The sequence below is a fragment of the Schistocerca gregaria genome, chromosome 10 (assembly GCF_023897955.1).
Source record: "Schistocerca gregaria isolate iqSchGreg1 chromosome 10, iqSchGreg1.2, whole genome shotgun sequence".
NCBI lineage: Eukaryota > Metazoa > Arthropoda > Insecta > Orthoptera > Acrididae > Schistocerca > Schistocerca gregaria.
The window spans coordinates 153101543-153122312 of NC_064929.1; the positions used below are offsets into that span (position 1 = coordinate 153101543).

Here is a 20770-nt window from a genome sequence, read left to right on the forward strand (position 1 = left end):
GTAATTTTTTACATTTATGATATGTGAAGTTCGGAATTTATGTACAAATTCGCCAATGCGTCTCGATGCAACTCTAAATAATTCTCGAAAGAACAACTTTAAAGTTTTGTGAGGGTCCTTAATAGACTATGGCAAGATGCAGTTTGTACCAAAATTCAACTAATTAGACATAAAAGTTTTCCATAAACTTTAAACAGCTTTTCCTCGAGAAATTATTTTTCAAAACTGTGTGCTTCAGGAGATAGGGAAGTGGATAACGTTAGCTCGTAGCTTACAGATTGACATAACAAAACACAGTACAGTGTCTGACACGGAACTTTCGGAGAAGCGAAATTTTATCTTCACTAGGTGATCAAACAATCACTGATCCTTTTAAATTTTAGTACTGAAAACAAAAGGAAAGCTGTAAGGGAAGTATCAAACTCAATATCCATTGTAGAAACAAAATGTAGCTATCTTAACCAAGAGACAGATGTTCACTATCTGTGACATGGAAACGAAAAGGTTTGTTTGATGCCGGCCGCTGTGGTCGAGCGGTTCTAGGTGCTCCAGTCCGGAACCGCGCGACTACTATGGTCGCTGGTTCGAATCCTGCCTCGGACATGGATGTGTGTGAGGTCCTTAGATTAGTTAGGTTTAAGTAGTTCTAAGTTGTAGGGGACTGATGACCTCAGATGTTAAGTCCCACAGTGCTCAGAGCCATTCGAACCATTTGTTTGTTTGTTTACTTGCACCCCATTATACCCTACGATTACATATTTTCTTTTTAATGAAAAGATTCTTAACAAAGAAAACTCCAGTCAGAACTATCTGCGGCATCACTTCGAGAAGTTAATGCAGGTCGTTGTGCAAGCGCTTCGGAATTGTGACTATGCCACCACTCTGCATATACACTAATCGGCCAGAATGTTATGATCATCTACCTCATAGCTGGTATGTCCACCTTTGGCACGGATAACAGCGGCAAAGCATCGTGGCATGGAAGAAATAAGGCTTTTGAAAGTCGCTGGTGGGAGCTGGCACCACATCTGCATACACAAGTCACCTAATTCTCTTAAATTCCGAGGATTTTTCGGGGTGCTGGGGTGGGGCGATGAATTCTGACGCCACGTTCAATCACATCCCAGAAACTGGGTTCAGATCTGGTGAGTCACGGCCTAGTACATCAATTGGAACTCGTGACTGTGTTCCTCGAACCACTCTATCGCACTAGTATCCTTGGGATGCGGCGCCTTATCTTGCTGAAAACTGCCACTGCCGTCGGGAAACCAGATCGTCATCAAGGGATGTACGTAGTTTGGACCTTGGCCATCATAGTGCCATGCATGAGCTCCACTGGACCCAGGCATGCCGACGTGAATGTTCCCCAGAGCATAGTGGATCCACTGCCAGCGTGTCTCCATCCTGCAGTACAGGTGTCAAAGAGTTGTCCTCCTGGAAGACGACTGATTCGCGCCTCCCATCGCCATGAAAAAGATTTCGGCCTTCATCAGACAACACGTCCAGTGCCGATGGTCAAGTTGTCATGTGCCGATGTAGTGGTGTTAAAATTGGCCCATGCATGTGACGTCAACTTTGGAGGCCCATCGTTAGGATGTTAGGAGTGCTCGGTGCACTGTGTGTTCAGACACACTTCTACTCTGATGTTAGTTCCACCACAGTTCCTTGCTTGTCTTGTGTTACCAGTCTTCCCAGCCTATAACGTCCGACATCCGTCATGGCTGCCCAACGCCACGACGTCTGGACATCGTTTCACGTTGGTTTCGCCACGTGTTGGAGACACTCACCACAGCACTCCTCGAACACCCGACAAGTCGAACAGTTTCCAAAATGCTCATGCCGAGCTTCCGGGTAATCGCAGTCTGCCCTCGGTCAAACTCAAGTAGACCGCACGCCTTCCCCAATCTACGCATGGCCAGCACGCTCACCTTAAGGCAAAAATAACTTTCGCACGATGTGGCACTGCCACGTATCTCGGTGATACTTGCACCATACATTGAAATAACATCTGCAGTGTAGTACAGATGGAACTGACAAAGAAAGACAACGAGAGGAACATACACGAAACTTTTATTCGAACACAAAAATTACGTGGAAGTCATTGCAATTCATGATGGTTCCTCTGGGCATTATACAAGGACCGACATGGTCCTTAATAGGGTGTTTGAGCCGGAGACAATAATTACAAGGAAGTCATGGCAATCCATGACGGTTCCCTTGAGCTTTATAAAAGGAGGGACATGGTCCACAATAGGGTGTTTGAGCCAAAGACAATAATTAAATGGAAGTCACGGCAATTCATGATGGTCCACTGGACATTATACACTGAAGCGCCAAAGAAGCTGGTATAGGCGTGAGTATTCAAATACAGAGATATGTGAACAGGCAGAATATGACGCTGCAGTCGGCAGCACCTATATGAAACAAGTGTCTGGCGCAGTTGTTAGATCGGTTACTGCTGCTACAATGGCAGGTTATCAAGATTTAAGTGAGTGAACGTGGTGTTATAGTCGGCGCAAGAGCGATAGGATACAGCATCTCCGAGGTAGCGATAAAGTGGGGATTTTCCCGTATCCCTTACGACCACTTCACGAATGTACCACAAACATCAGGAATCCGGTAAAACATCAAATCTCTGACATCACTACGGGGGCAAAAAGATCTTACAAGAATGGGAGCAACGACGACTGAATAGAATCGTTTAACAGGCAGAAGTACGACCCTTCCGCAAATTGCTGCTGATTTCAATACTGGCCCCTCAGCAAGTGCCAGCGTGAGAAGTATTCATCGAAACATCATCGATAGGGGCTTTGCGAATCGAAGGCCCACTCGTGAACCTTTGATGACTACGCAACACAAAGCTTTACGCATCTCCTCGGCCCATCAACACCGACATTGGACTGTTGATGACTGGAAAAATGTAGCCTGGTCGGACGAGTCTCATTTCAGATTGTATGGTGTGGATGGGCGTGTATGGATATGGAGACAACCTCATGAATCGATGGGCTCTGCATGTTAGAAGGAGACTGTTCAACCTGTTGGAGGGTGTGTAATGGTATGGGGCGGGTGCAGCTGGAGTGATATGTCTAGATATGACTCTGACAGGTGACACGTACGTAAGCATCCTGTCTGATTACCTGCTCCAATCATGTCCATTGTGCATTCCGACGGACAATTCCAGCAGGGCAATGTGACAGCCCAATCGTCCAGAATTGCTACAGAGTGGCTCCAGGATCACGCTTCTGAGTTTAAACAGTTCCGCTGGCCACCAAACTCCCCAGACGTGAATATTATTGAGAATATCTGAGATGCCTTGGAACGTGCTGTTCAGAAGAGATTTCCAACGCCTTATACTCTCACGGATTTATGGACAGCCCTGCAGGATTCATGGTGTCAGTTCCCTCCAGCACTACTTCAGACATTAGTCGAGTCCACTACATGTCGTGTTGTGGCACTTCTACGTGCTCGTGGGGACCCTACGCGATATTCGGCACGTTTACCCGTTTCTTTGCCCCTTTAGTGTAAAAAGAGGGACATGGTCCTTAATAGGACGTTTGAGCTGTGCAACGTTCTTTCATGCTGGCCATATGGTTGCTCTCATGCTGGTCACATGGTTCGTAAGGATTTTTTGTGATAAAGCGTTCCACTCCACCGCCAGCGCGGTTAACATGTATTGGATCGTTGTTGGTGCATCTGGACGCTCTGCTGTACGTCTCCCAAATGTACCGCACATATGAACGATGGGTTTTAGGTGCTTCAGTCCGGAACCGCGCGACTGCTACGGTCGCAGGTTCGAATCCTGCGTCGAGCATGGATGTGTGTGATGTCCTTAGGTTAGTTAGGTTTAAGTAGTTCTAAGTTCTAAGGGACTGACGACCCCAGGTGTTAACTCCCACAGTGCTCAGAGATATTTGAACCATTTTTTGCTGGGTTTTACATCAAGGGAGTGGGCGTAAGATTCCATTTGCAGAACAAAAGTAGCTCAGATATGGCATTATAAGAGATACATGATAATTTTTAAAACCGTTTTAGAGTCATTTTATGAATCTGATATTAAGAAAGATGTAGTAAAGGAGTTTTGCTATTTGGGGAGCAAAATAACTGATGATGGTCGAAGTAGAGAGGATAAAAATTGTAGACTGGCAATGGCAAGGAAATTTGTTAACATCGAGTATTAATTTAAGCGTCAGGAAGTCGTTTCTGTAGGTATTTGTATGGAAGTGAAACATGGACGATAAATAGTTTAGACGAGAAGAGAATAGAAGCTTCCTAAATGTGGTGCTACAGAAGAATGCTGAAGATTAGATGGGTAGACCATGTAACTAATGAGGAGGTACTGAATACAATTGGAGAACGATGTTTGTTGCACAACTTGACTAGAAGAAGGGATCGGTTGGTAGGACATGTTCTGAGGCACCAAGGGATCACCAGTTTAGTATTGGAGGGCAGCCTGGAGGGTAAAAATCGTAGAGGGAGACCAAGAGATGAAAGTACTAAACAGATTCAGAAGGATGTAGGCTGCAGTAGGTACTGGGAGATGAAGAACCTTGCGCAGGATAGAGTAGCATGGAGAGCTGCATCAAACCAGTCTCAGGACTGACCACAACAACAACAATAATAAAGAATGTTAAAAAAATTGAAATCACCTTTAAAAAGTTTTTTTTAATAATGACTGGTATATAATGTAATTCTCTATAAAAATGCCTTATAAATTTATTTTGGGAAAATGTTTTTAAAATCATGAAGATATGGACACTGGCCTTATTTTGTTGCATGATGGCATTTTGACATAGTCATCTAAGATGAGTATCATGCGGAGATATTTGTTTTAACACATGCATACAGAAGACTGCGCTGGTAGAACTAGTCATGGGCTCAGCTTAAGAGCGATTGGAAACCGACATGGTGAAATAATTGCACATAGGTTATATTAAACATTGGAAGTGTGTTTCCTGAAATCAGGTGATCAGATTGTACATAGGCGTCAGGTGACAACATTCTACCTAGACCTGGAGTAACATGTTGTCTTCGGTGAGCTCACGTCAACATCGCACTTGACAACAAAAGCACAAACATGAAATAGCTCCATTGTTGGTATACGTACCGTGAATGTATTGTTGATGAAATGTCACGTCTGTACAAGTAGACATCGAGCGATTCCCGGATATGCTAAAATCAACCTAGGTGTGGCACCATTAGTTGTACATTAGCTGAACTGTAAGCGGTTATAGGTTACGGTGATTCTTGTGATTTTGTTAAGAGGAAAATTACGTAAAGAATATTAAAAACGTTTATAAAATATTTTAGAAATTTTCTAAAATGATATGAAAAGGTTACGTTTCATTAATGTAGCACATCGTTTTACAGACAGTTTTTAAAAATGTAGAATAATGACTTGGCTTATATGTCATGATGATAATGTAGGCAGACGTAATTGTGTGGGATGGCAGATCCTTAATCTGATCTGAGATGATTGTATCGTTTTGTACTACCACTGCGCCATTTGATTAACTTATACTTTACTAAGAGTGTTTACGCTAGGATCTGGCAGTCGTAAGGTGGTGATGGATATGAGCTCTTATAATCGCCGCAATAATGTGTGTGTCAACAGCTGTTATTATAAAACGAACATAGTGAATTCTAGAGTAGCTCACGATACCAACGTGGAAGAGCATTGTATAGCACCACTTACTGCGCTGATGGAGGACATTATCTAATGATGAAAAGATAGGTAAGTTGCTATTTCATGTATTGTAAAGTTTGAAGAAAATTATGTAGCTGTATCTAGCATTTCGGTCCCATCTTTTGCAGCTCCGAAGGTGGCAATAGAGGCTTGCCGAAACTGGTCATCTGTATGAGTAAGGATCTTGGCAGTCGAGAATTTATTCAGTAGTCATAATACAACAGATCGCCCGCACTCTGACGATGTCAGCACTTTATAAGAATATCCTTTTGTTTTAAGAGCTCCTTCGCCTGCTCTGTCCTATGCGGTCGATCACTGCCACCCATTAAAACGACGTCAGAGCTGCATGCATCCCTAAAAAAATCGCTGACCAGTCAGTGTATCGAGTTCAAACATTTGGAGGTCAATACACTGCTGGTACATTATGCCTCCCCACGCCGTGACAACCAGAACACCAAAACGATCATGTTCGACAATGTCTAGTTCGTTAGTTGGTTGGTTGCGTGCTCCATTGATCAATTGCACAGTACGGTAGCCATTATGATGTGGAACGTGTCAAGTGCAGAAAAAATGCACATATAAAACAAAAATTTTTAATATATATTACAATACAGAGTTTAAGATTAATATTTCTGCTATTTACCCCATACCCTTAAATGGCACAAAATTCATATACTATATTTATAAATTTATTTCTTCCTATTCAGGAATTCATTTATGGTATAGAAGGAGTTGTGAATGAGATGTGATTTCAATTTATTTTTGAAGCTATTACTGCTGTCTGGCAGACATTTTATTTCATGTGGTAATTTGTCGAAAATTTTTATAGCAGCATATGCTACCCCTTTCAGTGCCAAAGGTAGGTTGAATAAAAGATAGTGTAAGTCTTTCTTTTTTGTGGTATTATAATCATGGATGTCACTGTTGTTTTTAATCTGGTCCATGTTGTTGAGAACAATTTTCATTAGTTAGTAAATGTACTGTAAGGCTGTTGTAAGAATTCTCAACCTTTTAAAAAGATGACTACAAGATGTGCAACTATGAACCCCACACGTTACTCTAACTACTTTCTTCTGAGCAGCGAATACTTTTGTCTAAGTCTTGAGTTAGCCCAAAATATTATTCCGTATGACATTAAAGAGTGCAAGAATGTGAAGTATGTTAGTTTAGTAATTTATATATCCTCAAAGTTGTAAATTATTCGGATTGCAAAAGTTGCTAAACCTAGTCGGTTTAGAAGATCAAAAATATGAATTTTACAATTCTCATCTATATGTGCACCCAAAAACTTAGTATCCTCTACCGTGTCTACTGACTTCTGTCGATGTGTTACACTTATTGAAGGAGCTGTACTTTTTGCAGCAGAAAATTGAATGTACTGTGTTTTTTCAAAGTTTAGAGCAAACCCATTTGCAGAAAACGAATTAATGATTTTTCAAAGACCTTATCTGTATAATTTTCAATTGGAGTTTGTTTTAGCGGAATAATAACGATGCTTGTATCATCAGCAAACAGTGTCAGTTCAGGTCCCTGTTTCAGGTAGGAAGGGACGTCGTTCACATACATCAAGAACAAGAGCCGACCCATGGTTGAACCCCGTGGAACACCTAATGTAATTTCACCCCAGTTAGATGAAGTTGCAAACTTCTTTAAATCACTTGACCCATATAAGGAAACGTTTTGCTTCCTGTTCTGTAGGTATGGCTCCAAACCACTCATATGCTATTCCATTTATACCATAGAATTGTAATTTCTGTAACATAATGTCATGGTTCACACAATCAAATGCTTTGGACACGTCACAGAAAATTCCTATTGGTGGCATTTTACTATTTAAAGACTCTATTATGTGGACAGTGAAATTGTATATTGCTGTCTCAGTGCAACAGCATTTTTGAAATTCGAACTGTGATTTACTAAGTATCCTATTACTGTTGAGATGGCTAACCACTCTCGAGTACATTAATTTCTACAAAATTTTTGAAAATGCTGTAAGTAAGGATACTGGCCAATAATTATTGACATCTGTGGTGTCCCCCTTTTTGTAGAGGGGCCTGACAATGGCATATTTTAACCTGTCTGGGAAAATGTCATACGTTAGTCATGCATCACATGTGTGACTCAGAACATCAGCTGTAATTGCTCCACATTGTTTTAATATCTTATTAGAGATGTCATCTACCCCAACAGAAAATTTATTTTTCAAAGATTTAATAATTTTCTGGGGTCATTTTGTTGCCATGTCTCTCCATACGATGGAACGTCCGACATTGCCGAATATGATCATTTTGGTGGTGCAGGTGTTATGGTGCGAGGAGACATAATGTTCCAACAATGTACTGACCTCCAAATCTTTGAACACGGCACTCTGTCGGTCAATGTTATTGTGACACTTTACTCCTTCCTCTTGTCTTTGTTTTCATGGGTGTATGCGAGCCTGATTTCATTTTTCTGCACGACAATGCTCGACAGCATCGAATGGCGCAGGCGTAGCACGTCTTGGAACGAGAGGATATTCGGCCAATGGATTGTCCTGCCCATTACTCCGACTTAAATCTCACCGAGCACTTGTGGGAGCATAAAGAAGACGTACTGTAGGACGTCCAGATGCACCAACGACCATGCAACAGTCGAGAAGCGCGCTGGTAGAGGAATTGATCACCCTACCACAAGTAATTCATTACCGACCTTGTGGCCAACATGGGAGAGCGTTGCAAGGGCAGAGTATGCATTCACGCACCCTAATAACAATAATGTCCAATTTTTTATCATCTTCAGGGGACCATCATGAATCGTGCTGACATCTGTCTAATTATTGTTTTTCAACCTAAGTGTCGTTTCTTTTCATCTGACTCTGAATTCCTTTCAGTTCCCTTCTGCACTACACTGTAGCAGTTGTTACCGTGCATGCTCCAAGTCTAATCAAGCTATGTTTGCCATTAAAGTTAATGTGGTGCTAAGGTTTTGCACACTCGTGTATTTTTAGCGAAAAAATACTTCCGAAAAGTGGTAGAATACGATTAAAAAGCAAGCACTGTGGTTTCCGTACAAACTTAATTCTACATCCACACCTACAACCATACTCTGCAAGCCTCCCGACGGTGCGTGGCGGAGTACCCCTATCGGTTCTCCCTTCTGTTCCAGTCTCGTATTGTTCATGGAAAGAAAGATTCTCGGTATGCCTCTGTGTGGGCTCTAATCTCTCTGATTTTATACTCATGGTCTCCTCGCGAGTTATATTTAGGAGGGAGCAATATACTGCTTGACTCTTCGGTGAAGGTATGTTCTCGAAACTTTAACAAAAGCCCGTGCAGAGCTACTGAGCATCTCTCTTGCAGAGTCTTCCACTGGTGTTTATCTATCATCTCTGTAACGCTTTCGCGATTACTAAATGATCCTGTAACGAATCGCGCTGCTGTCCGTTGGATCTTCTCTATCTCTTCTATCGACCCTATCTGGTACTGATCCCACACTGCTGAGCAGTATTCAAGCAGTGGGCGAACAAGTGTACTGTAACGTACTTCCTTTGTTTTCGGACTGCATTTCAAACAATGGTTCAAATGGCTCTGAGCGCTATGGGACTCAACTGCTGTGGTCATTAGTCCCCTAGAACTTAGTACTACTTAAACTTAACTAATCTAAGGACATCACACACGTCCATGAGCGAGGCAGGTTTCGAACCTGCGACCGTAGCAGTCGCACGGTTCCGGACTGCGCGCCTAGAACCGCGAGACCACCGCGGCCGGCGGACTGCATTTCCTTAGGATTCTACCAATGAATCTCAGTCTGGCATCTGCTTTACCGACGATTAATTTTATATAATCATTCCATTTTAAATCACTCCTAAAGCCTACGCCCAGATAATTTATGGAATTAACTGCTTCCAGTTGCTGACCTGCTATATTGTAGCTAAATGATAAGGGATCTTTCTTTCTATGTATTCACAGCACATTACACTTGTCTACATTGAGATTCAATTGCCATTCGCTTCAGCACGTGTCAGTTCTTTCCAAATCATCCTTTATTTCAGTACAATTTTCCATTGTTACAATGTCTCGATATATAGACAGGTATGTATATAGACAGGTGTGTATATAGACAGGTTATCCATTCGGCGAAACGACGCTGTCGACGATTTTTGACTGTTATCGACATTGATACTAGCAAAATATCATTCTTGGAAATTCCAAGAGTGTCCAGAATGTTTTAATTTCAATTCTGAAGTCCGATAACAAATGAAAAAAAAATTTTTTTCTCCTTTGATGTGTTCACAAATTTTTTTCGTCTATTTGTACTATGAAATTCTGATTCTTGCAAAATTTAATGATTCTACGTCAACAGGAAGTACCCTACAGGTTGTAACGAGTGAGGTTGGGAATATCAAACAGGTAAAAATGCTAGAGATTCTCGATTCTCGGCAATGGATGAACAGTCTATACGCATAATTAAATTTGTACGGAATGCTCAATGCCCGAGCTCTACTTGCACCTCGCCAATTTTTTTCCTAACTGCCAAGTACCTTTCTCTGCTCCGAGGGGTTACGGTAAACTGTTGCAAGAAGTTGTCTGTGATCTTGTGGAAACTTTTGGACTTGGCCAGAGGTCCTCACTAACTTCATTGTCGATGAGACTTTAACAGACGAGGGGGTATCAGTGGGACGCGCTGAACAATACGTCCCCCGGGCAGTCTGGACTCTGCCAGCTAAGAGGGAGTCGGAGTCTGTTAATTTGGAGTCCCGAGAGTGGAACTTGGCAGCGCCGGGCTCCAGAGGGTGGAGCCCTCGACGGCGCGGGGGCGGGCGGGGGTGACAGGGGGAGGCGGCGGGCCGGCCGGCCAATTAGGGACGACGCCGACGCCGACGCCGACGCCGAGCGACGCCGCGACGTCCGACGCAGGCGTCAACAAGACGGATGGCGCCATCTTGCGGCCGGGGCGCGCTCTGCCGGAGAGCACCGCAAACAGCCGGACGTCCATCGCTGCTCGACGGCGGACCGGGGGAAAGGAAAGAAACGCCAGAACAGGCGAGGGACCCTGGTGGCTCACCGCACTGATGTTGACGTCTTCAGTCCGGTTTGATGCAGCTCTCCACCAGGGACGGGATAATCCACTGGTCGTAACATCAGACTGCTCAATCGATTATTTTCTCATTCAGCAATTTTTTATTTCTCATTTGGACGAAACAAACTAGTCCCTCCCGCCATGTGAGCTATATGAATGTTTTTCAGCCATTCTCCAAGTTTCGTCGTTTCACTCAAGGGGAGTTTTACTGCATTTGGCCCGAAAAAAGCATGTTCTTTGAGAATTCTCGGGATGTGTTATAGATAACAATGTCAATTTTGGTCAAAATATTTACTGATATATCCTCCACAAAGCGGAATTTTTTCGATCAGAAATGTCATAGAGCAATGGCGGAGGTGCCGTCAGAACGAAACAAAATTTCGATGTAGACCTCCAAGCGCGGTATGTCGCAGGTCAGCCGGATCGTCTGAAATCAAAATTGAGTTGAATTTAGCGAAGTATATAATATTCTTTAGGACTTGTCCCTCCCTTATTTGGACAAAACCCCATGTCATTCCAAACAACTATGTCAATTTTTAACTCTCTATTTACATATTTCCGTGGTTTATTATGCTTTCAAATTTATACTGACTTTTGATCACCCGGTAATCACAGTGATTGCGGATTCACACAGATAATTCATCCCTATTATTAATGAAATGGCAACGACTTGAAATCTCAGAAAACTGTAAAAATAAGGTAAGGCGAGCGGACACGGCTGCGATGCAAAATAAGCCCATTGCAAGAAACCGGTTACGCTGCGTAGCGACTGCAACTTTGTGTAGTACCCGGTCCGGTTTACCGACAGAAGTGGAAATGGCTGGAAGGAAACTATGCAGTTTTTCCCCCCTACTGTGCAACCTGTTCATCAAATAGGCAACGACAGGATAAAGAAAAGGTCATCGGGGGTTCGGAATCCATTTTGAAATGGTGTCGGTGACACGATTCACATTGTAACATTGCGATCTGTTCTGAAAGTAAGGAAGAACTACAAGAACTGTTGACTATAATGAACAGTCAAATCAGCACAGAATATCTACATCTACGTCTGTATCTCCATTTACATGGATATACCGCAAATTACACTCTGGCAGAGGTTCATCGAACCATCTTCACAATAATTTTCTACACTACTGGCCAATAAAATTGCTACACCAAAAGAAATGCAGATGATAAACGGGTATTCAATAGACAAATATATTATACTAGAACCGACATGTGATTACATTTTCACGCAAGTTGGGTGCATAGATCCTGAGAAATCAGTACCCAGAACAACCACCTCTGGCCGTAATAATGGCCTTGATACGCCTGGGCATTGAGTCAAACAGAGCTTGGATGGCGTGTAAATGTACAGCTGCCAATGCGGCTTCGACATGATACCACAGTTCATCAAGAGTAGTGACTGGCGTATTGTGACGAGCCAGTTTCTCGGCCACCATTGACCAGACGTTTTCAATTGATGAGAGATCTGGAGAATGTCCTGTCAAGGGCAGCAGTCGAACATTTTCTGTATCCATAAAGGCCCGTACAGGACCTGCAACATGCGGTCGTGCATTATCCTGCTGAAATGTAGGGTTTCGCAGGTATCGAATGAAGGGTAGAGCCACGGGTCGTAACACATCTGAAATGTAAGGTCCACTGTTCAAAGTGCCGTCAATGCGAACAAAAGGTGACCGAGACGTGTAACCAATGGTATCCCATACCATCACACAGCCTGATACGCCAGTATGGCGATGACGAATACATGATTACAATGTGCGTTCAGCGCGATGTCGCGAACCACGGATGCGACCATCATTATGCTCTAAACAGAACCTGCATTCATCCGAAAAAATGACGTTTTACCATTCGTGCACCCAGGTTCGTCGTTGAGTACACCATCGCAGGCGCTCCTGTCTGTGAAGCAGCGTCAAGGGTAACCGCAACCGTGGTCTCCATGCTGCTGCAAACGTCGTCAAACTGTTCGTGCAGATGGTTGTTGTCTTGCAAACGTCACCATCTGTTGACTCAGGGATCGAGACGTGGCTGCACGATCCGTTACAGTCATGCGGATAAGATGCCTGTCATCCCGACTGCTTGTGATGTAAGGCTGTTGGGATTCAGCACGGCGTTCCGTATTACCCTCCTGAGGCATCACAACAACGTTCCAGCAGGCAACGCCGGTCAATTGTTGTTTGTGTATGAGAAATCGGTTGGAAACTTTTCTCACGTCAGCACGTTGTATGTAGGTGTCGCCACCGGCGCCAATCTTGTGTGAATGCTCTGAAAAGCTTATCATTTGCAAATCCTGTCGGTTAAATTCGGCGTCTGTAGCACGTCATTTTCGTGGTGTAGCAGTTTTAATGGGCAGTAGTGTAAATCATGATGATCGTTTCTCCCTATGTAGGTCGGCGTCAACGAAATATTGTCGCATTGGGAAGAGGAAACGTGCGATTGAAATTTCGTGAGAAGAATCCGCTCCAGCAAGAAACGCTTTTTTTTTTAATGATGTCCATCCCAAATCCTATATCATGCCAGTAGCATTCTCTCCCCTTTTTCGCCAAAATACAGAACGTGCTGCTCTTCTTTGAACTTTCTCGATGTCCTCCGTTTAATCCTATGTGATAAGGATCCCAGACCGCGCAGCGCTACTCCAAAGGTGGACGGACAAGCGTAATGTAGGCAGTCTCTTTAGTATATCTGTTACATTTTCTAAGTGTTCTGCCAATAAAACGCAATCTTTGGTTTGCCATCCTCAGAATATTTTCTATTTGTTCTTTTTGATTTAAGTTGTTCGTAATTGTAATTCCTAGGTATTTAGTTGAATTTACGGCCTTTAGACTGCACTGATTTATCGTGTAACCGAAATTTAACAATTTTTTTTAACATATGAGGTTGACCTTCAACTTTTCATTATTTAAGGTCAATTGCCAATTTTCGAACAATACAGATATATGTTGTAAATCGTTTTGCAATTTGTTTTGATCTTCTGATGAGTATACTAATCGATAAACACGGCATCATCTTCAAACAACCTAAGACGGCTGCTCATATTGACTCCTAAATCGTTTGTATAGTTAAGAAATAGTAGACGGCCTATAACACTACCTTGGGGAACGCCAGCGGTCACTTCTGTTTTACTGGATGACTTTCCGTCAGTTACTACGAACTGTGACCTCTTTGACAGGAAAACAAGAATCCAGCCATATAACTAAGATGGTATTCCTTAAGCACGCCATTTCACTACAAGCCGCTTGTGTCAAAAGCCTTCTGGAAATTTAGAAGTACGGAGTCAATTTGAAATCCATTGTCAACAACACTCAACACTCGTGCGCGTAAAGAGCTAGTTGTGTTCCGCAAGAACGATGTTTTCTAAATCCATGTTGACAGTGTGTCAATAGACCGTTCTGTTCGAAGAAATTTATAATGGTCGATGACAATGTATGTTACAAAAACCACGTTAACGATGTGGGTCTGTAATTTAGTGGATTACTCCTACTACCTTTCTTGAATATTGGTGTGACCTGTGCAACTTTCCAGTCTTTGGGTACGTATCGTCGAGCGACCGGTTGTATACGATTGTTAAGTATAGAGTTACCGTATCACCATACTGTGAAAGGTATCTAAATGGTATACGATCCGGACAAGAAGAGTTGCTTTTATTATGTGACTTAAGTTACTTCACTGCTCCGGGGATATTTACTTCTAAATTACTGATGTTGCCCGCTGTTCTTGATTCGAATTCAGGAAATTAGATTAGTGAAAGATTCAAAACGATCCAAAAGTTTTCACACTTTCTCAAATTATTCGCTCTTGACATCAAATACTTTTTGCATTCGATGAAACCAGTTCTGGGAGAAGAGGTGCCACTCATCGTCTGCTAGTTCAGAAACTATTTTTTTTTTATGACGTAGGATTGCTTCATCTGATGGCGAAAAGTGATTCCATTCCTTTTATCTTGAATTTACGGTAACAAAAGAAAATAACAAAGTACTGTTACAGGGAAATATGGTGGAGGGTACATGGTGCTGAGCTTCAGAGCATCTAGACACTCAGTTGTTAGTTCTTCTATATGCAGTGATGTCATTATGCAAAATTATTTTTTCTTTTTAGAATTTTTCCTTTGATTTTTTCAAAAATTTGCGGTAAACAGCCATTCATGTGCCAACTGGCTTTTAATGCTGTAGCAGCAATGAGGCTTATTATTGAAAAAGCCAGCAACCGTCTTGTTATCAACACTGTGAATTAATAGGACTTTTGCAGACTTAGTTTCCTTTCCGAAGAAGCGTTGATACTATTGATATTTCTTTTCAGAGTCATAACAAGAAATCCAATATTCATCACTACTGCCGATATTACAAACCAAATATTATTTCATTATTAATAGCGACAGTGTCTGTGTTCGTGCAGTTACTACATTTTTTACAATACAATGCAAGTCTGAAGGCCACTGTATTGCAACAAATACAGTTACTCTATTTGCACTGACACTGTCACCATTAATAATAGTATAATCACGCCTGGCGGGGTAAAATGTCGGCTCGAAATTATAATAGTTTACCTATGCTCCGTTTTACAAAAGGGCAGGCATTCAGATTCTGACCGCGTGACATATGGAGGTTTGGACTGGCACTGGGGAGTGCTTGAATAGCCGAAATGATCTGAGGCCACCGCTTATGATAAGTGGAGAAACCTGAGTTCGAGTCTCGGTCTGCAACAAATTTTCATTCGTCACACGCAGCTGCGGTTAATATGTAGTCACAGTCTGCGAATCCATTTTACAAAAATGAAGTGCTTCCTTCGAATTTTTCCAGTTTTTCTGCACCAATGAATGCACTGTCGCTTTTGATATGGAGAATCCATCGACAACTGAGTCTTCTCACATCTAACAGTTGATGTAAAATGTTTTGGATTTGAGTCCTATCAATGCCCAACGGGAACAATATAAAATCACAGGACATCCGTCTATCTCCTTCAAGCGTTGCACGAACACTAGCAATATTTTCGTCAGTAACAGCCGTTCTTGGGCGTCCTTCACGAAATTCATCACTAAGAAAAAAATCTGATATCTCTTGATTTTGCTGTGTCAAAAATCGTCGCCTTAGATGGGGCTTCTTCGGCAGATGCATTTCTAAGCCGTTTTTCACATTGTTTAGAGGTGAATGACGATTCAAACCCGTAAGAAAATTATAACCAGGAAATGTTCTCTAGTTAAATTCACATCTCAATCTATACAGGTTCTTTGAATTATAATAATTAACAAAATATTAGAGCAAATCGAACAAACTGGACGGCAATCAACTCGCAAAACATAGAAAGTAACTGTCAAACGTAAAGAGATTTCATTTGTTTTTAGAATCATAGCATTCTAAAATTTTTCAGTCTTCCTCACACGTTCCTGCTAGAGATGGCTGTTTCAGTTTTGAATAACCGCTATTTTCAATACTTATTTGGTATGGATTGTAGCAAATTTATCATTTTTTTCTAGTTACTCCGTAAAAACTGCCATAACCATTTGCCCCAGAAGCAATGCTAATATTTTTAGTTTTCAATAAAACGTTTATTAAAAAATGAATGACGTTTATTCGTAAAATTTGAGCGGTTCTAGACGCTCCGATCCGGAACCGCGCGCCTGCTACGGTCGCTGGTTCGAATCCTGCCTCGGGCATAGACGTGTGCGATGTCCTTAGGTTAGTTAGATTTAAGTAGTTCTAAGTCTAGGGGACTAATGACCTCACATGTTAAGTTCCATAGTGCTCAGAGCCTTTTGAACCATTTGAACAGCCTGCAATCGGGTACCATGTCAAATGCTTTCCAGAAATCTAGAAATATGGAACAGTTGCCTTTCAACCATAGCTCGTAATATATCACGGCAAGCTCAGTTTCGCACGAGCGAGGCTTTCTAAAACCGTGCTTATTCCTGGACATAAGCTTCTCAGTCTCAAGAAAATTTGTTACATTCGAAATGGGAATATGTTCAAGGATTCTACAGCAAACCGATGTTAGAGATACTGGTCTGTAGTTTTGTGGACCCGATCTTTTTACTCTTCTTGTATACTGGAGTCATGTGCGCCTTTTTCCTGTCGCTTGCAACTTTGTGCTGTGCGAGAGATTCACGAGAAATGGTTAGGTAATGTGCGAGTGCCGTAGAGTACTCTTTGTAAAACTGAATTTCTCTTCCATCCCGACCTGGTGATTTATTTGCTTTCAAACCTTTCAATTATTTCTCGATGTCAGGGTTGCTTATTACTATATTTCTCGAGGGCTGTTCAGAAAGTAAGTTCCGATCGGTCGTGGAAAGGAAACCACTGGGATAATCCGGTAAAGCTTTGCACAGATGTGTTGGGCAGTGTCTCTAGTACGCCCGTCGATCGTGACGCGTCGCTCTTTCCGGTTCTGAGTGAACAGTGAGCACGTAAAGATGTGTAGGTAATAGCGCCTACCCCCAAGTATGAGGGCCTGGTCACAGATTTCGCCTGCGTCATGCAGCCCACATAACACAACCGTCGAGCGGTTCCTTCATGCCAATTCTCGGCCGCACACTGTAGGGGCAATGAAGACGCTCCTGCAGCGTTTCCGATGAGAAGTGTTTGACCACCCTCAATACAGTCCGTAATTGGCTGCCCTTGAGTCTCATCTGTGCTCACGGGAACCGCTGGCTATGAAGACAAAATTTTTCCACAGACGAGCTGCAGACCAGTGTAGATGACTGGCCGAAAGCACCGGCGGCTGCTTTCTATGACGAAGATATTGGAAAGTTGATACAACACTATGACAATACTCGAAGTTGGAGCGGCGACTGTGTAGAGAAGTAGGTCGAAGGTGTATCTAACTGTTGGAAATAAACCAGTTGGGTTTTCACTGTTGAGTCGTGTATCGACTCGTGCTACACCTTGTATTTAGATTGCATTGGTTTTCCTTTCCTTCCCCTGACGTGTTTGTTTGATATGCTGTCTGTCATTAAGTAGCTGCTTGGTTCTCTTCTCCCTCTGCTACCGATATCTGCGTTTGCCTCCGGGAAACTGCTATGGAGGAAGTGAGGTGTTTGACCGGTTGTAACTTTGTGTGGTGGCGCGGAAGTAGGGGCGTTGTGCCCAGAGAGAGTCTGGAGGACACGGAAGGGCAATGCGGCTCTCCAGCGCAGACCAGGCGTGGTCGGTTGTACCGAGTCGCCACGGGATGTATGTCGGTTGTGTGTAACGAGCGGGTCGAGTTGACAGAAGAGTTCCCCGCGGGTTGGTTGTATACAGACTCACCCCATGAGTAGTTGCTGTTCATTTCGCCTTGGTGGGACGTTAACAAGCTTCTGTAACTCCTCCGTTTCAACACTGGAGTTTAAAAAGAAGACATCTAACATGAAGGAGCGGTCACTACCCGTCAACGTTGCAGAGAAGACGTAAACTCCGGTGGCAAAGCGTGTTGTCTCGTGACCGTGGCGTGTTGGGTACACTGGCGACGCGTGCGCGGTCGGATGTGTGGATCCTTTCCAACAGAGGTCGTGTACTGCCTGTTCGAGCATAATTGCAAGTTAAGTTACTGGAAGGTTTAATCATTAAGTAATAAGTTTGCGTAACCAGTGTCTCTTCTGCCTTGTGACCTCCGGCGATCGGATTTCCTGTCCCCGGCACCCGTGTAATTGAAGACAGTGATATTTCCTCCTCCTCTCGTTACTGCCCGATGGGAGGTGTAGTTTTGGCAGTTTAATTGTTTCCCTATTCTGTCGTGTGGTACGAGGAAATTCATGCTTCTTGTTGGTTGATCATGCGGTCGCTCATTCAGGACTGTGTGGTGTAACGTTTCCTTGCACGAGGTTAGCTCCAATTCTGTCATCAAGTTAAGCCATCTTATTACAAGGTTTCGCTGGCTAAAAGTCGGTGTAGTGACCAGTCTGAGAGTGGCAATTGTGTTTACGGGCGTATCTAAATTGGTCAGTATTCTGTCTGACCTGAGCATTCCTAAGTGGGTGATTTGTGGCCGCCTTACACGGGTCCATCGTATCTCTTATGTTCTAATGATATTCCAGGACACTTTTGTTTAAAAACTTTTGAAATTCCTCCATTCCTTTATTGCCAGTAATCGTGTGTTTGCTGAGATCTTAGATTTTTTTTTAAATTGCGGTGTTGGTAGCTTCACTACCTCACCGTACTTTATTAACAAAGTTCTGTATTTACTTTAGTAGCCTGTTTACTAATGTTCTTTAATTTTTTTAAACTGTTGTATTGCTATAAATTACTAGATTGCCGTTAGCCGCGTGTTTTGAAAGGCTGTTATTGCCGTACTGTTAGCTTCTGTGTTGTTTCTTGTTCTTTTTTTAATTTTAAACTGTTGTATTGCTATAAATGACTTGACTGCCGTTTTTAAAAGAAATTTTTTAACTGTTGCATTGCTGTAATTACTTGATTGCCGTTAACGGCATTCGTGATTTCCTGTCAGGAAGGTCGCAGTTCGTTGTAATAGACGGAAAATCATCGAGTAAAACTGAAGTGATATCAGGTGTTCCCCAGGGAAGCGTCCTGGGACCTCTACTGTTCCTGATCTATATAAATGACCTGGGTGACAATCTGAGCAGTTCTCTTAGGTTGTTCGCAGATGATGCTGTAATTTACCGTCTAGTGAGGTCATCCGAAGACCAGTATCAGCTGCAAAGCGATTTAGAAAAGATTGCTGTATGGTGTGTCAGGTGGCAGTTGACGCTAAATAACGAAAAGTGTGAGATGATCCACATGAGTTCGAAAAGAAATCCGTTGGAATTTGATTACTCGATAAATAGTACAATTCTCAAGGCTGTCAATTCAACTAAGTACCTGGGTGTTAAAATTACGAACAACTTCAGTTGGAAGGACCACATAGATAATATTGTCGGGAAGGCCAGCCAAAGGTTGCGTTTCATTGGCAGGACACTTAGAAGATGCAACAAGTCCACTAAAGAGACAGCTTACACTACACTCGTTCGTCCTCTGTTAGAATATTGCTGCGCGGTGTGGGATCCTTACCAGGTGGGATTGACGGAGGACATCGAGAGGGTGCAAAGAAGGGCAGCTCGTTTTGTATTATCGCGTTATAGGGGAGAGAGTGTGGCAGATATGATACACGAGTTGGGATGGAAGTCATTACAGCATAGACGTTTTTCGTCGCGGCGAGAGCTTTTTACGAAATTTCAGTCACCAACTTTCTCTTCCGAATGCGAAAATATTTTGTTGAGCCCAACCTACATAGGTAGGAATGATCATCAAAATAAAATAAGAGAAATCAGAGCTCGAACAGAAAGGTTTAGGTGTTCGTTTTTCCCGCTCGCTGTTCGGGAGTGGAATAGTAGAGAGATAGTATGATTGTGGTTCGATGAACCCTCTGCCAAGCACTTAAATGTGAATTGCAGAGTAGTCATGTAGATGTAGATGAACGGCGTGTTTAAAAGGCTGTTTGCCGGCCGGTGTGGCCGTGCGGTTCTAGGCGCTTCAGTCTGGAACCGCGTGACCGCCACGGTCGCAGCTTCGAATCCTGCCTCGGGCATGGATGTGTGTGATGTCCTTAGGTTAGTTAGGTTTAAGTAGTTCTAAGTCCTAGGGGACTGATGACCACAGATGTTAAGCCCCATAGTGCTCAGAGCCATTTGAACCATTTTTTGTTGTTGTTGAAAAGGCTGTTTATTGCCGTACTGTTACTTTCTGTAAGATATGAATAAAACATTTGTGTGTGAAAATCTCAACTCGACAGCAAACTACGAGAAATTTGGCCCCGTTTCCCAACTTGTGGTATGGCTTGTAGTAACCGTAGCCTCTGTGTGTGTCAACTGTGGTTTCCATTTCGCGACCAATCGGAACTTACTGTACAACCATCGTATACAAGAGTCTATCCTCTCCCCTACCACGCCGGCTGTGTAGTAGACTTGGCCACTGTTTCTATGTTTCGATACAGTGTATCGATACGTGGAACTGTTTCAGTGTTTCGGAACGGCTGTGGTTCACTGTTTCGAAACAGTGGTGTTTCATTCCTCTCTGTGTCGGCGAGATTCGGGATCGGCACAGGTACTGAAACACAACATACCAC

The 20770-nt window shown here is 42.9% G+C and overlaps 1 protein-coding gene across 1 annotated transcript in view; it reads right to left on the bottom strand.

Moving 5' to 3' along the window:
• LOC126293219 (homeobox protein Hox-A1-like) overlaps positions 1-10657 on the bottom strand; it is a gene marked incomplete at its 3' end in the record, with an annotated part of 51365 nt that extends 40708 nt beyond the window's left edge. Inside the window, 1 exon segment of the mRNA XM_049986341.1 lies at positions 10432-10657. Within this exon segment, the coding sequence (XP_049842298.1) occupies positions 10432-10657 (226 nt within the window).
• Between the last annotated feature and the right edge of the window lie 10113 nt (positions 10658-20770).